We start from the raw sequence: 15,778 nt of genomic DNA, 5'->3' as shown, positions 1-15,778 counted from the left end.
TTGCCCTAGTGTCAAAAATTATATAAAAGGTCATCGAAATCAAGGGGCTACTGGGGATACATTTTAAGCATTGGTGATGATGATGCTAGCTTTCAATTAGGGCTATTGAATACAGAATTATAGCTGATAAATATTTTTGGAAAAAATGTCTCTGATAGTAAGTAAAACTATAAATCCTATGGTAGTCGCATAAAACTTGAAGATTGATTTCCATATTTCGCCCTCCTTAATGGACAGCATGCCTTTCTCTGAATTAAACTGAACTATTTGTTCTAGTTATGATTATATTATGTATTCTGTTCTTTCTTCGAGTGCTACATTATGATCACAGTTATAATGAGCACAGTGAAGAATTCTTGCTCTTCCTAATATTCTTACACTCCACAATTTTGCTACTGATACTGTCATACGAATTACTCTGCAAACAGATGACTCTGAGAGAGCAGTGTGATCACACCTGTTATAAGTAATCAAATATTTACTGTGTGAAGATCACCATACTTATTGCATTTCAGAATTTCTGCTCTTCAATTATACTTTACGATGATCTCTTATTTTATTAACTTCCATTTTCATAGGGTACAAAGGAGACTAACAGTGAAGAATATCACAGAAGTGGAAATGAGCAAATTGAGTGAGTAGTCTTTATCAGAGTATCTAGATGTTTTGTCCAGTGTGTCCTTAATGTCCTTAATTAGTCAACTGATTTTTAATTTTTTTGTAGTTGGAAACTCTCCTTACCTATTCTTTGTAGAATATATTTCTAATATTCATTACATGTTATTATCTAGTACTTTTGCCTAACTTCTTTGTTTACCACCTTACCCTGTTAACCCTCATGTTTAAAAGACCACTGAGTGATTCAGAAACTGGATATAAATCTCCTGACTTGCAAGTATAAAGTTCTGTACTGTACCACTGCACACGTCAAAACAAAATTTAACTCAAATTGTCGCACATTAGGAATATTTTAATGCTGTTTTTCCGATTTAGCATGCAGAGTAGCCTATTTGTTCTCATCAGTAATGATGCTTTGTAATGACTTCAAAACACTCCAAAATATGAATAAACACTTATCATTGCTACAGTATAATTTAATATGGGGCTTTTGAACGCATGACATTAGAATGCATTGAGCAAAATAAGCATTTATCTCATCCTCATTAGAGTCAAACCACCTTTTTTCTTTTGATTTTTGAAAGCAGTTTCACTTAGATGTTCTAGAACTGCTTACTATCTTTGTTAGCTTTACTAGATTCAGTTTCATAACTAGAAATCATTGCTATATGCTATAACTCTTGTACTGTAATGACATTATATGAACAAAGCAATCAACAAAATTATTACTGTAAGCCAGAATTATAAGTTTCATTGACATTATGCTTTGTCCATTGTGGCAACCTTCAACTGAGGGAATTTTTTGTAAATAAATACATTTGTAAACATCATTTGTTCTCCATGCAGTGACTGAAAAGGGAGGGGTCCATATGACATAAAAATGTTGAAGGTTACCACAATGAACAAAGCATAATTTCAGGTATAATGCTGTTACTATGAGTTTTCTTGCAGGTAGTTTATCAATATATTACTGAAAATCATTTTTGGTAGACTGAAGAACCTAACAGTTACAACTTAACTCAGTCGGAACTAAAAGATATGGGTTGATATATTGCCAAAACAAAAAAAAAAAAAAAACAGTGGTATGTAATCAGACTAGCACTTCATTATGAGTTTTGCTTGCTTCTTATCCACTGTCCAAAACACTTCCAAACAGACTCCTGGTGTGGTCATATTCACAACCCTAACTGAAAAGCTTGTGAATAAAGATAATATTGCTACTGGTTGAAAGATTTACTGTAAACTAAAGGTAATGGTAAGGGTGGTAAGGGCAGTAAAAAAAAAAAAAAAAAAAAAAAAAGAAGAGGGTAAGACAGTCATCATTCTAACTTTCAGTTGCTTATATAAAGAAGAATGAATTGGTGGAATTCTTCTTTCTGTCCTTCTTCCAAATTTATTGGTGTTAGCACTTGATATAGATTTGACCCATTTTTATGGCTGGACGCCCTTTTTGATGTTGATCAGCTGGTGGAATATATTGGCAAAAATCTAATAAACAATTTTCTGCCTAGTAAGTGTTGTACCGTCTGGGTACATCTGTGGCAGTTTAATTTTTCTAAGCATTTGGTACTTTTTTGTACTCTCCAAGTCAGGTCAAAAGATCAAAATGGCTAGGCCTTGTTCAAAGTTGGCTTCATTTTCAGTACGCGAAGGCGCTTTTGTATTGTCATACACTCGATTCAATTCAGTAATGTCAGTTCTTTGAAGTTCAGTCCAAATATTTTCTTTCAGGTCTTCCGGAGTTCTTGGATCATTTAAATACACTTTTCCCTTCAAAGCACTCCATAGATAAAAATTGCACTTGGGTAGGTCCAGCGATCACAGCTCACAAAGCTGTGCTAACACTTCATTCTTCCAAGGGTAGTTCATGAATTCTACTTAGTAACACACAAAAAGTTTGACAGTTTGCACCATCCTGTTGAGAACAACGTGTATTTGTGTTCATGAAGTGTCAGTTGTGCATAGAATTCCTTGGAAATTCCATGTACACATTACTGTTCTTTCTTGCCTCCAAAACTATGGGACCCACAATCTGTTTTGCTGACATCGCACACACACCATACACCGATTTGTTGGTTGTGTAGGGTTTATTGATGGATGGGCTTCAGGGCACATCATCCAGGATTCAATACTAAATACTGAAAAATGTCCTACAGTTTTCTAATCAAATAGGGCATTTCATCCAGTCCCAATAGTCAAGTCTCACTCGTCGTAACTCAATCGATCCACGCTCTGGTTTTTGAAGAATCTGTAATTTATGATTATTACATTCATTCACATTCTATTTACCCAAACCTGTGTTTGCTAAAATTGTCTGAGTGGATTACAGCTAATAATCACTGACTTGAGTGAGATTGGATTATTGGGGTTGGAGAGAAGGGCACAAGAAAATATCCAAGGTCAACCATCACAGATAATATGTACTGTAGTAAGGCTAGTTAATTAAGAGGAAGTTTTACTTCTGCTGAGAGGAGTAGTGTGTGAAGGCAAGTAAGTAGGTGGTAGAATAATGCGAAGGCTCAAACTCCTGCAAGTTAAATTGGTTTTGAAATGCCAGAAGAATATATGGTGACATTAAATCAGGATAGGTTTCTTTTCTTTTTTAATTCTGGTTTGCAGGACAATGATTGTTGTCTTATAGTAGCCACTACAGAAGATCTGAAGATATTAGGAGCCAGTGACATTGTTTTCTCTGATGACACATTTAAAAGTTCACCATCATAATGTGCTTTGTTGTTTATCCTTCATGGAGTATTTCAAGCACATGTCATCCCTTTAGTGTACCCATTAACTCCTTCAAGAACTTGGAATTCATATAGGTCAGTTTATTATCATATTGTCAATACTGCTTGACAAGAAAGTATCACTTTGGGCCCACTTATTAGTATGATGGATCTGAGCTGGTGAATATAAAAGTAGCACAAGAGATTTTACCTAATATAACAGGTGTAAAGAGTTGTCTGTTCTAGTTTTCTCAATCACTTTGGCAACAGTGTGGCATTAGGATTGTCCCAGCAATACAAGATAGCCCTGTACATGCAGAAGCTTCATAGCTATTTTGACTACCCTTCATATCAAAGGTTGAGGCAGCATTACAGAGATGATTACAGATAATGTGGGGGGGGTATGATAGACTACGTTGAACATGTGTACATCAGGGGTCATCATGCTTGAAGGCTGAGAGTGGTGAACCCTCGCTTCTCACCAGACGTTTGGAATGTGTATGGACTTAGTAATCAGTGGAACACAAAGGACCAGCACTGCTGTGGAATGCTGTCTTCAGATCTTCTGTAGTGGCTACCATAAGACAACGATCATCATCCTGCAAACCAGAATTAAAATTTTTTTAAAAACCTTGTGATTTAATATCACTGTTTATTCTTCAGGCATTTCAATACCAATGAAATTTGCAGGTGTTTGAGCCTTTGCACTATTCTACTGTGGAAGGCAGTGCACCATTCATCACTATGGAGATAAATCGATTTCCTGAAGAAGGAGCAAAGGCAGAATGAGCAAGATATCGTCACACACTTCCTAGAAGGTCAGAGAAACATCAGGGCTCCAGTAAATAGCGGATACTTGCACAATCAAGACAAGATATTCTCTGCAGTACAACATCACCTGTACAAAGATGAAAACAGATGTTCCATATACCTGAGGGCCATTGCTTATCATCTGAAAATTAATCCATCTGAAGATATGAATGAGAAGGAATAAATTTTCATGCCTGATTCTTTAGTATTAAAATATGTTAGCATGTCTGTTAACACGTTCCGTGCGGTTCGGGTCACCATGTGCCCCGAAACATGTTACTCTTATCCGTCGGTGCGCACTTCCCAGAATTGCGAAGTAAGTAACTACGTCCTAGCTACGAATTTCCGTTAACTAATGGCAACATAGTGTTCCAATTGAAGCAAAGGATCGAGGCATACTGCTAGTTTTGATCGGCCCACCGGTGACCCGAAGGAAGTTTTTTTCATCTTCCATGCATATCGCTTCGGGTCACCCTGAGTCCTGATTGTTGTCTGACCTATATTTTTACGCGGGAATCGCTTAGCGTGGTTACGGTGGATGAAGCCTAAAGTGTTGCTGCCCGCAGATAGTAGATTGTTGTTTAAGGAGTACCACCCTTCTGATATCTGCTTTCTACATTGCTCTTAGGAAAGCCAATAGAGGTTATTGGAGTTATTGGAATAGTTATTGACATATTTACTATCTTCCGTATATAATATTTACAAGCAATTTCAAGTCCTTTTTTAGGTATGGAGCTTTCACATTCTGACACACTGGTGGCACGGAAAAGAAAGAGGATTAGGACAGCACTGGGGTGGGCCTATATCATGTTCCGTGCGGTTCGGGTCACCATGTGCCCCGAAACATGTTACTCTTATCCGTCGGTGCGAATTTCCCAGAATTGCGAAGTAAGTAACTACGTCCTAGTTACGAATTTCTGTTAACTAATGGCAACATAGTGTTCCAATTGAAGTGAAGGATCGAGGCATGCTGCTAGTTTTGATTGGCCCACCGGTGACCAAATTATTTCCGGGGTCATTTCTGTTTCACGTAATTGTTGAATCGGAACACTGTCGCACAGGTAAATACGCTGGAATATCTCCTCAACAATAACGCACACAACAAGTGCACTTGCATTGTTTAGGATGTCATACTAGGGAGAAAACAAAGTCAAATTCGTCAGGTCACCGGTGACCCGAACCGATAATAACTAAAGGTAGCATCGGGTCACCGGTGGGCCGATACGACGTAACATTAAGTCATCAAAATTCACTGCCGCAGGGAACGTGTTAAATACATCTGTATACACATTACAAAAGTATTTCTTTTCTAAAATAGCAGATAAAACAAGATTGAGCAAAATGCCCCTCTGGATGTATTTTTCATTGCTTGTAAGTATGATTGATCTAGAATTTCTGGACAATGTACTCTCAAATTGATGGATAATATGATTGCTGACTGACCAATATCAGGTGTCTTGACAGATTAAACCAGCTTCATTGTTAAATAAAGCAGCGTATCCAACAGTTCTTTCACAATTGTTTCCAAGACCCATGTGAAATAATGCACACATTTATCTTTGTCTCCCTTCTGCAGCTTTTGTGATCTTGTAGGACTTAGGTTTATTAGGTTTTTTTATGAGGGTGCAAACATCTAAATTGTAGGTATTTCACTGCTTTGAAAATTGACCCTCAAAGAATTAATTTCAGATACTTTCTAGGAACTAAAACTTATCTCAGTCCTGTACCTGTCTGTAAAAGTCATAGTTATCAGTCGTAAATGTCTGACTGTTTACAGCCATAGAGACTGCATGAAATTGTTGTATTACAATTTTAGTTATATAGTACCTGTTGTACATAAATGTATGCCTCCATAGTGTAACTGTTAGCACTATTGGCTGCCGTCCTTGGATGCCCGGCTTAGTTTCCTTGCACTGCTGGTACAAGAGAACCTCATTTATCCGGCCCTCATTAATCCGGATCTCCGGTTTATCCAGATCAAAAATAATAAAATTTTATTTTTACTTGTACAGTATTTCTTTTGTGGGGCTGACTCTTCTCGGATGTCTTTTCTGCCAAGGATAGTTAGGGACAGGAATTGGAAGTAATTTGGCCACGTTCTATCAAAGGTATCCTCAGTGGTTGAGATGGCAGCACGTCGGCCTCTCACCGCTGGATACCGCGGTTCAAATCCTCGTCACTCCATGTGAGATTTGTGCTGGACAAAGTGGAGGAGAGACAGATTTTTCTCCAGGTACTCCGGTTTTCCCTGTCATCCTTCATTCCAGCAACACTCTTCATTCTCATTTCATAGCATCTGTCAGTCATTAATAAATCACTTTGGGAATGGCGACCCCATCGTACTAATAGCCTATATATGATTCATTTCATCATATCCCTGACCCAGTCAATGACTGGAAAGCAGGTTGTATGTTTTCATTTTCTATCATCAAAGATACTGTTCTGGCATTTGCCTGGAATTGAGAATGGAAAACTGTGGAAAACAATTCCCAAGGATGGCCGAGGTGGAATTGGAACCCACGCTCTTCTGAATGCAATACACTACTAACGTGCCTCAGCACGCAGAGTTACACCACTCAGTAAACATTGTTTAGTCACTTCATCAATCACATTTTTTAATTACGATCCTGCTGATATTGAGTCTATGACACTCATCCACTACTGCAGATGTTGTTATCTCAGGTTCACATCGTTGCTCAGTAATGACCCGCTGTGTGATTGCTTAAGACAATGAAAGAGGAAGGGAATGAGTCATCATATTATCATGCTATGTGAATGTTCAGTAATTTATGGTGGGGTTTATTTATGAGGGTGCAAACACGTAAATTGTGGGTATGTCAGTGCTTTGAAAGCTGATCCTCAAAGAGTTAATTTCAGATACTTTCTAGCAGCTAAAACTAATCTCAGTCTTATACCTGTCTGTAAAAGTCATAGTTACCAGTCGTACATGTAGCTGAAGGTTAACACCACATTGTACAGTTACAGTATTATTGTATTATTGTATTCTTTGTGTGAGCGTGAAATGGCTTCAAAATGGAAGAAAGTGGTTGTTTCCATGGATGAAAAGTTAGAAGCATTAAACAGGCTGGACAAAGGAGAACTTTTGAAAAATATTGCTGTAGACTATGCCATAGGGATTTCAGCTGTATCTTATTGAAAGGAAAACCGAAAAGAAATTGAAGACTTCTGCTATAAAATGATAACGAAAGATAGTTTAGAGAATCGTGCCACAGTAAAAAAAGCTAGAAATGAATCTCTAGATCACACATTATTCTTGTAGTTTAGTGAAAAAAGGGCATGGAGTTCCAATTTCAGGGCACGTTTTAAAAGAAATATGGTTAGTTTAAACAGCAAGCTATCGAATGGAGATACTAACTTCACAACTAGTCAGGGATGGTTAGAAAGGTGGAAAGCTCGTCATGGCATATGCCAGCTTTCAGTGACTAGTGAAAGTTTTTCAGGGGATAAAGTCACTGCTGACAGATTCATAAAGGAATTTCAGGACATTATTTGCTCCAATAACTTAATGCCAGATCAGATATATAATGCAGATAAAACTGGGCTGTTTTATCGCATGCTACCAAATAAGATAGTAGCGTCTAAATGGGATGAATTGGCAAGGGGTTATAAAAGAAGTAAAGATCGTATTACAATTATGGCATGTGCCAATGCACCTGGAGGACATAAATTTCCACTCCTGTTAATAGGGAAATTTAAAAATCCCCATGCTCTTAAAAATGTGAATCGATCTGCCTTGCCGATTTCTTACACGTCCCAAAAGAATGCATGGATGGACAGTGAAACTTTCAAAAACTAATTTCCAAGAAGACTTCATGTCAAATGTGAAAAGGTTTTTAACGAAACAAGGTTTGCTACTGAAGGCCATTTCGTTCATCGACAGTGCGCCATCACATTCGGGAGTAGAAGAGTTGGCCATTGGTGATATCCCAGTGAAATTTCTTCCGCCTAATATAACGGTTCTGTTTCAACCAATGGACCAGGGTGTATTGGAAAACATCAAGTGGTTATACAGGAGGCAGCTGCTCAGCAAACTGATTGATGCAGAGGAGGAATATGGTGTAATTTCGGTATTGAAATCAATAAATATTCAAGACATCATTTATATGATCACATCTGCATGGGATCAAGTTAGTGAAATGACAATTAAAAAGTCTTGGAAACATCTATGGCCTTCTGTCTGTGCATCTACTACCGAGGTTCATGAAGTTGTGGACTCTTCTGAGTTCCTTGACACATTTGCACGCATTCCCAGATGCTTGGACGTAGATGAGAATGGCGTAAATGACTGGTTGAAAAATTACTTAATTCAGGCTACAGCATAATGACAGATGAAGAAATTATTGCCTCTTGTTCCTCAGCAGGTAATGACAAGAGTGATCATGAATTCGGAAATGAAACCGGCGTGCCATCAGACGAAACAATGACTCATGGAGAGGCAACAATGCAGCTGGACAAACTGATGGCCTATTTAGAATCCCAAATTGAAACCACACCGGCAGAACTGATATTAGTAAAATGTTTTCGTGGTCGTGCTGCGCTATGTAAATGTAAAACAGTAAAAAGTCACACATTATTTTAGTGCATAAAACAGAGTTGTAAATGTAAGAAAAGTGTTCTTATATGTTTTTGTACAATGGAAAAATATATTACTATACAACTGACTGCGGACAGAAATTTACTAGTGCATAAATCTAATAGAGACTTAAAAATATGGATATGCTGGGATAGTGAATATGTGCATGACACTAAATAATAGTAATTATAATTCCAACAGTCCCAAACATTTCTTAGATATTCCTAGTATATGATGAATTTACAATACCTAGTTATATTTGTTATATTTGTTATTCCTAGTATACGATGAATTTACAATACCTAGTTATATTTGTTATAGTTATATTCCTAGTATACGATGAATTTACAATACCTAGTTATATTTGTAGTCAGATATTATTGCACTATAGCCTCCCTGGTGGCTGTGTTTGTTAAGGCATCAAGTCTATATGGTCTGACCCTATAGTTAGCCAGTTTGAGCCCTGTTGGTTGAAAAATATTTCATTATCCGAATGTTGGCTAGCAGGACAGGAGAAATGGTGGTATATAATTTCTAATCAGTAGATTGTATGCCAAAAGCCTGGATTCAATTCCAAACCTCTCTGCAGTGTTCATGTAGAGAGAGGGTATGTATTTTTCTGTCAGATGGAGATGTTAGCCTTGAGCAGACCTCTTGGTGCTATTCAACAGGGTTAGGGTATGTGCTGGCACCTGGTTTCACCCTCTCTCTTCATGCTATCATATATCACATCATTCATTTCATCTTGTGAAGTGCTCTGATGAAGTTGGCATCAGGAAGGGCACGCAGTTGAGAAAGGTTGCTGCAAAAATTAATCTCACTTCATATCCGACATCATAGAGAAACGGAAGAAACGGGACAAGGGTTCAACAGCAACAGTAATACTGAGCTATGAACACATGCATCAATATTACACTGTTATTTTTCATATTGTCTTATGACATTTATTCCTGAACAAGTTAAGATGTTATATTTTAACCCCTCGGCATCGCAGCCATTAAAGAGCTTCCGTCCCCGCGGCCGGATAAGATTTCAACTATGCGCGTCTGAAATACACTGATTCACTTAAAGTGTTACTACATGAGTAGCAGATATTCATGAAATTTGGAATTTCTTATGATAGAACTATGCACATGCAGATAATTACATAATTTTTTCACATTAGCTTAGTAATTTAGTTTTGTGTGATAGAGTTCGAAGCATTCTTCGAGACAGAGACCCACGTCACACTCCTGGCAGCAGTACACCGACGTCTTCTTTTTGCCATGTTTTGAACACACGATACGTCTCTGAGGTTTCGATTTCTCACTTTTTGGTGCTAATTTCCTGATAAAATGTCTTTCTTGCAACCTTGGAACTGTATTATCTAATGCGCACCAGCCTTGAATGTTTTGTTCCCTGGCCGTGCGAGCGTATTTTGTAAACAAACCTTCTACCAGCTGAATCCGATAAGATAACTACTCAGTGTTTGTACCTGTGGCTTGTCTGAATATTATTAGAGAATTTAGGATGGTTGCATTCAAGAGTCTTTTGAACAGCTTTAAGTACGATTTAGTCATTCTCTTTCTTTTAACTAAAAACATATGTAGTAACTGGTCCTTTAGATCAACCCCCCCCCCCCATGCCATAGTTGTAATCTATCGCGCATAAAGGCTTTACTGTTTCTTTCCCCCTCTTAGTAACACGTTTTGTTTTTTCATTGTGGTATGTGGACACGAACGTAACTTTTTTTTGTCACACCATTTTAGCACACTGGCGGGCTCAGAATGCCTAGCTATTATTTCCCCCTTAAGTTTTTTTCTTTTGCTTCCTTGGGAATTATTTTTCTGTTCAGTTTCAGTGTCCCAACACAGTCTGTCGAATGATGATGTTTTAGAGCCCTCACTAATTCTGGACTATTGTAATAATTGTCCATCCATAAGGTGTGTCCGTGGCCTAACAAAGGTTCTAACAATTTCAAGACAATTGCTGCAGTTTTTGGGGTTTCTGGTGTGATAAGAGTTGATTCAATGAGAGTTCCTTTCCCTGTGTATACAAGAAAATACCACAAATAACCAGTACTTGACTCACACAGTTTGAATATTTTTACGTCAAATTTTGAGGCCTTTAGTGGCAAGTATAGCCGAAACGAGAGGCACCCTTTTCACAGAGTCAGACTTTCGTCAGTAGTAATATTTTGCTGTGGTAAGTACAGGGACTGAAATTTGTTATTCAAATGACACGGAATAGGATATATTTTGAACAGTTTTGGAGGCCCTTGGTATGTAGTCAAGCTGTTACTGTCTATAAAATGCAAAAACCTACATATCATTTCAAACCTGTCCCTACTTATGACACCTGAAAACCCAGGTGTTGATATGACCCTGCTTTTCGAAAAATAAGACCAAGATGTTGGCTTTTGTACAGTGCCCATCAGCAGAAATAAAGCTAACACAGTATAAATTTCATTTACTGTGACAGGTGTCCAGAATCGAATGGGTGACCGAAACGAAAAATGATTTCCACGAGCATTTTGATATTGCTCCGCATACCTGTTAGTTTCTTTCACAATTAACTCTACTACACTAATATCAAAGAACATTTCAAAACATTCAACAATTTCACTGATATTTTGTGCTCACCTCTTGGTCCGAATTCACTGTTGAAAACTTCCCTTTGACCTGTATAATTATCCATAATCTCCCACGCAAAATTTCCAAGTACTGTTTCCTCCTCATCATCACTCTCATCATTTACCACTGCATCCACCACAGCCAAATCATCTATTTCATTATCACTGCTAATACTGTCACTACTACTTCCAACTAAACTTTCATCTGAATTATACAATATTTCAAGCATGTTACTCTCAGTCAAACCACAGCTGGTGCTAGCCATTGAGCGTGGCGCGTCACATGGACTGATGATGCTGAAGCGAAACCGAAGGCAGCAGTATGAAACTGAATGAGGGGAATAACATTTATGACGAAATAAACCAACTCGATACATATTTCAGATAAAAGGTCGAGACATCATCTTTCAAACGAGATATATACCATAAACAATAGGTTCTCGTATCGTATGACAGAAAGGAGCACTAACTGATGCCTACACAGAGTGCTCGTGTGGAGAGTTACGAAAATATTACAAGCCAAGAAATAAAGGTAAATATAATAAATAAACTGCACTGTCAATATACAAATAGAGCAAAGAACATCATGCGAAAAGACAAACTACTCAGGTCATCACTTCTTTATTTTATTCTGCATGAAAGAATGAAGCAAATAGACTTAAAAGAAAACCAGAGATTAGGGCTCAGACTTTTTAACGATCTTCAATTTCTATTTTACAACACTGATGAACTCCAAAATTTCTTCTTGGAAACAAAACAATTTGTGTATCCATAACTCCAGAACTGTTCGCGCTATAGCCGCAAATGTGAAACCATGTATGGGCCTATACCACGTATAGAGGTCAGCAGCTACAGAAGAAAAGAGGGTCTATACCACGTATAGAGGTCGGCACTGAGGGGTTAACCCATTAACCTCGGATGATGAGGCAAGTCTGCTGCATCTGCGAAGGCCTTCAATTCGGATGATGAGGCAGGCTTGCTGAGAATAGGATGTTTCATTTCTCCTTGTAGTTTGACTATCCCTGCATGTAACTCCAACATTCAATGATCTATGAATAACTAAGGAATGTGGCTCTCTTACTCTTGTGTTTCTTCTCTTGTCATTAGTTTTTGTTTACTGAAGTCTTAGAATTAACAGCAGTATTCCCTTAGTTGGCATGCCTTTCAGTTCACTGTAATTAGGAGTAGTGAAGTGGACTGCATTGCGAGTCTGCTTGAAAGTGTTTTAGATACTGGATCAGAAGTAAGTAAAAATCATAATGAAGAGAGTACACAAGATTTTAGTTTGACAGGTCACCATCTGAAAGTGATAATGAGATACATATGGGTTATTTAGCTCAACCACAATATAAATGTATGAGAAAAGACAAAGGTGACTGGATATCAGTGGCAGGAAAAACAGTTCATGCATTTGTTCACTCGGAACTGTTGTGTGTCTGAAATGTTTCAGGAGTGTCAGGATCATCATCCGTCAGAACTTTCAGCATTTTTAGGTCATATATTCTTAGTTATTATGAACAAAACAAATTACAACATTAGGAAATATTTGTCCAACCTCATCAGAAAAATGCAGATAGACTGTAAGGAATATGAGACAAAGGCATATTTAGCTCTCTGCATTCTAATGTCCCAGGTTGGAATATTCAACTATACTGCAGTATCCCAAAGATAATTGCCTCATCATATGGTGGGATACTCTGAAGTTTATCACCTCAAATCATCCTTTTTGAAGTCTCAGTACTGGTGAATACAAATGCTCTGCATGCTAAATTAAAAAGCAGATTGGAAATATTTGTATTGTGTGATGATTTACAATGATTATTGTTTTGATGTATGGTGTAGTACAATCAAAGCTTTAAGCTCGGGGTGTACAGGATGTAAATTGTTTTTTAATAGACTAAGTGTCCTTTAAAATGTGAGGCAAATGGGTTATTAACATTGCCTTATTCAGTATATACCTTTTTAACCTGGCAAGTTTTTATTAATATTTTATATTAGCATTTTAAGCTCAGTAAAATTCAGGAGACACTGCATTGTGCTTATCACTTGTATAACTTGCAGTGGTGTCGTTACTGGCATGCTAGCTGGCCAGTGTGTTGGGAATGTGTGGTATCCAACTGATTGACCCCAAGCCACACTGAGGTGAAACAGTGGTAATTTTTTGACAATTGAGTTTCCTGAATTTTATTTAGCTATCTCAATCAGAAGCCATATTTTTGGTCAGCATTTTAAGTTGTTTTCTTCGAAATAATTTGATTCTTTTGTGCTCGTTTCTAAATCTTTCTAAGTTATGTACAGCAACCCAAAGTTTTCTTGTATATGTCTATCTTTTTCTGCTAAACTGGGACTGTGACTTACTGTTATTTATACAGTTGATTTTCGTATTTTATTTCATTCCTTCCTGGATGTTACGTTTCACCTTAATAATATGAATTAAAATTCCCCTGGCATCTTTTCTTCTGTTCATCTGTTTTCATTTTCCGTGCTTTTCCTTCCTTGCCCTTTCTAAAAGTGGCTGTAAACCATTCATAGTGGTTCTATTTTCAGATTATCTGTATCTCTGTGTGGTAAATAATAATGCAACTTGTCATGAAAGGATCATGTTGATAGAAACCAAGGTTCATGTAGCAAGTAGCGACTCCTTTGCACAGATACACTGCGATGTCACTTGTAACAGTAAATGTCAAAGAGTTGAACTACTGTTCAACATAAGACATCTTCTGAAGATACTTAAAATGAAGAAAAGTCAAAAACATTTTTGTAAATTTTGCAGTTACTCTCTTGTAACGCCTTAGAATAAAGTAATGCTTTTGTGCATCACCAGACTATATTAATAACATGTATTTTCTTTTTCCTTTTTTTCAGTGAAAATTCCTTGTCATTGACACAGTGTATTGAACCTCCGGCAATTTCTTGTAATGAAAATCAGCAGAACGAAAAGTGTAATCCTGGGGAGAAGGTGCACCCATGTCCGATTTGCAAAAAGATGTTTACTCGCCTTGATCACTTGAAAAGGCATAGAACATTACATTCTGATAAGCAACGTCATTGTTGCAGTATTTGTGGTAAGACGTTTTCTAGAAAGGACAATCTAAGAGCTCATCTGTTGGTTCACCCAGGATTGGCAGTATTTCCATGTCATCTATGTGACGCATCATTTGGCAACCCAGGACTTTTGAAAGAACACAAGAAACAACACTTTCATCAAAAGAAATATTGCTGTACTGTATGCAATAAGGCTTTTAAACGTAGGAGATGCCTTGATGACCATTTGTTGGTTCACTCTGGAGAAAAGCCATTTTCATGCTCGGAATGTGGTGAAGCGTTTAGCATTCGTGAAACTTTGAGGCGTCATCTGTTAGTTCATACTGGAGAGAGACCGCACCTTTGTACAACATGTGGAAAAACATTTACTCAACTAGGGACTCTGAAAAGACACTTTATCATTCATTTAGGCGAACGTCCACATTCATGTTCTATATGTAACAAATCATTTACTTATCGAGCAAATCTCAAGCGGCACATGATTGTACACTTTGATCAAATCTCAAGCAAGACATAATTTTACGTTGACTAGGACAGAGAAATTGTTAATTCCGAGACATTCTGTAAGTACTTTCATTATTTCTGTGCATTTTTCTAAAATAAACATAAAGATGTTAAGTCCTGTTTTGAATATAGTACTGCCATTAGTTTACCTTTTCACTAAACATGCAGTAATGTGTTGCTTATTTGTAGTGCTTGAGAAATGTAATTTTTGCTTCTTAATGGATAAGTCTAAGTTTGGCATAAACGTTGCAGAAAAGCTGTAAATTATAACCTCTGCACATGATATCAGGCTTAGGGCATGATATTGTTAAACCACAATAACCACTTTTCACTATAAAACCCTTGAATCATGTAAATAACATTCAAACATCACTTGTTTGTTATCATTCTAATAAAGATGTACATATATTGTTGCTTGGTGGTAAGTTGGACATTGAAAATGTGTTTTGTTTCATTTCTTTCTTTCAGAAGACAAAGGAATTGAGGATTCCATACTGTTCATTGAAATGTTGTTGCAAATGTTGAATGAAACTGTATGTTCATGTTTTTTCTTCACTTCTCAAACCCAAGCCATATGGCAGAACAGCCTTGAAGGGACATGGCCCATGATTGACCACTGCTCAGCCCGAGTGCCTTGTGGTGTTGTGTTTGGCATGATGAATCCTCTCAGGTGTTATTCTTAGCTTTTTAGTCTGAAGCCACTAACCCACTGTCAGATAGCTCCTCAATTGTAATTGCATAGGCTGAGTGGACCTCAAAGCAGCCCACAGGTGAAAGTCCCTTATCTGGCCAGGAATCAAACTCAAAGCCTCTGGGCAGGACACAGGCATGCTACCGCTATCCCTTTTGGCCAGCTACTTTCTTCTTCAGCAT

General features: G+C 37.5%; 1 protein-coding gene across 4 annotated transcripts in view; it reads left to right on the top strand.

The window, feature by feature from the left end:
- LOC136876898 (zinc finger protein OZF) overlaps nucleotides 1-15,568 on the top strand; it is a 68,716-nt gene extending 53,148 nt beyond the window's left edge. For all 4 annotated transcript variants that reach the window (XM_067150653.2, XM_067150652.2, XM_068228482.1 and 1 more), the window contains 2 exons: nucleotides 579-634; nucleotides 14,222-15,568. In XM_067150653.2, coding sequence (XP_067006754.2) covers nucleotides 579-634; nucleotides 14,222-14,918 — 753 coding nt within the window. In that variant the 3' untranslated portion in view covers nucleotides 14,919-15,568. The remainder of the gene's footprint in view (nucleotides 1-578; nucleotides 635-14,221) is intronic.
- Nucleotides 15,569-15,778: the final 210 nt, after the last annotated feature.

Source organism: Anabrus simplex, chromosome 7, assembly GCF_040414725.1.
Source record: "Anabrus simplex isolate iqAnaSimp1 chromosome 7, ASM4041472v1, whole genome shotgun sequence".
NCBI lineage: Eukaryota > Metazoa > Arthropoda > Insecta > Orthoptera > Tettigoniidae > Anabrus > Anabrus simplex.
This window is presented reverse-complemented; position numbering and strand designations above follow the sequence as displayed.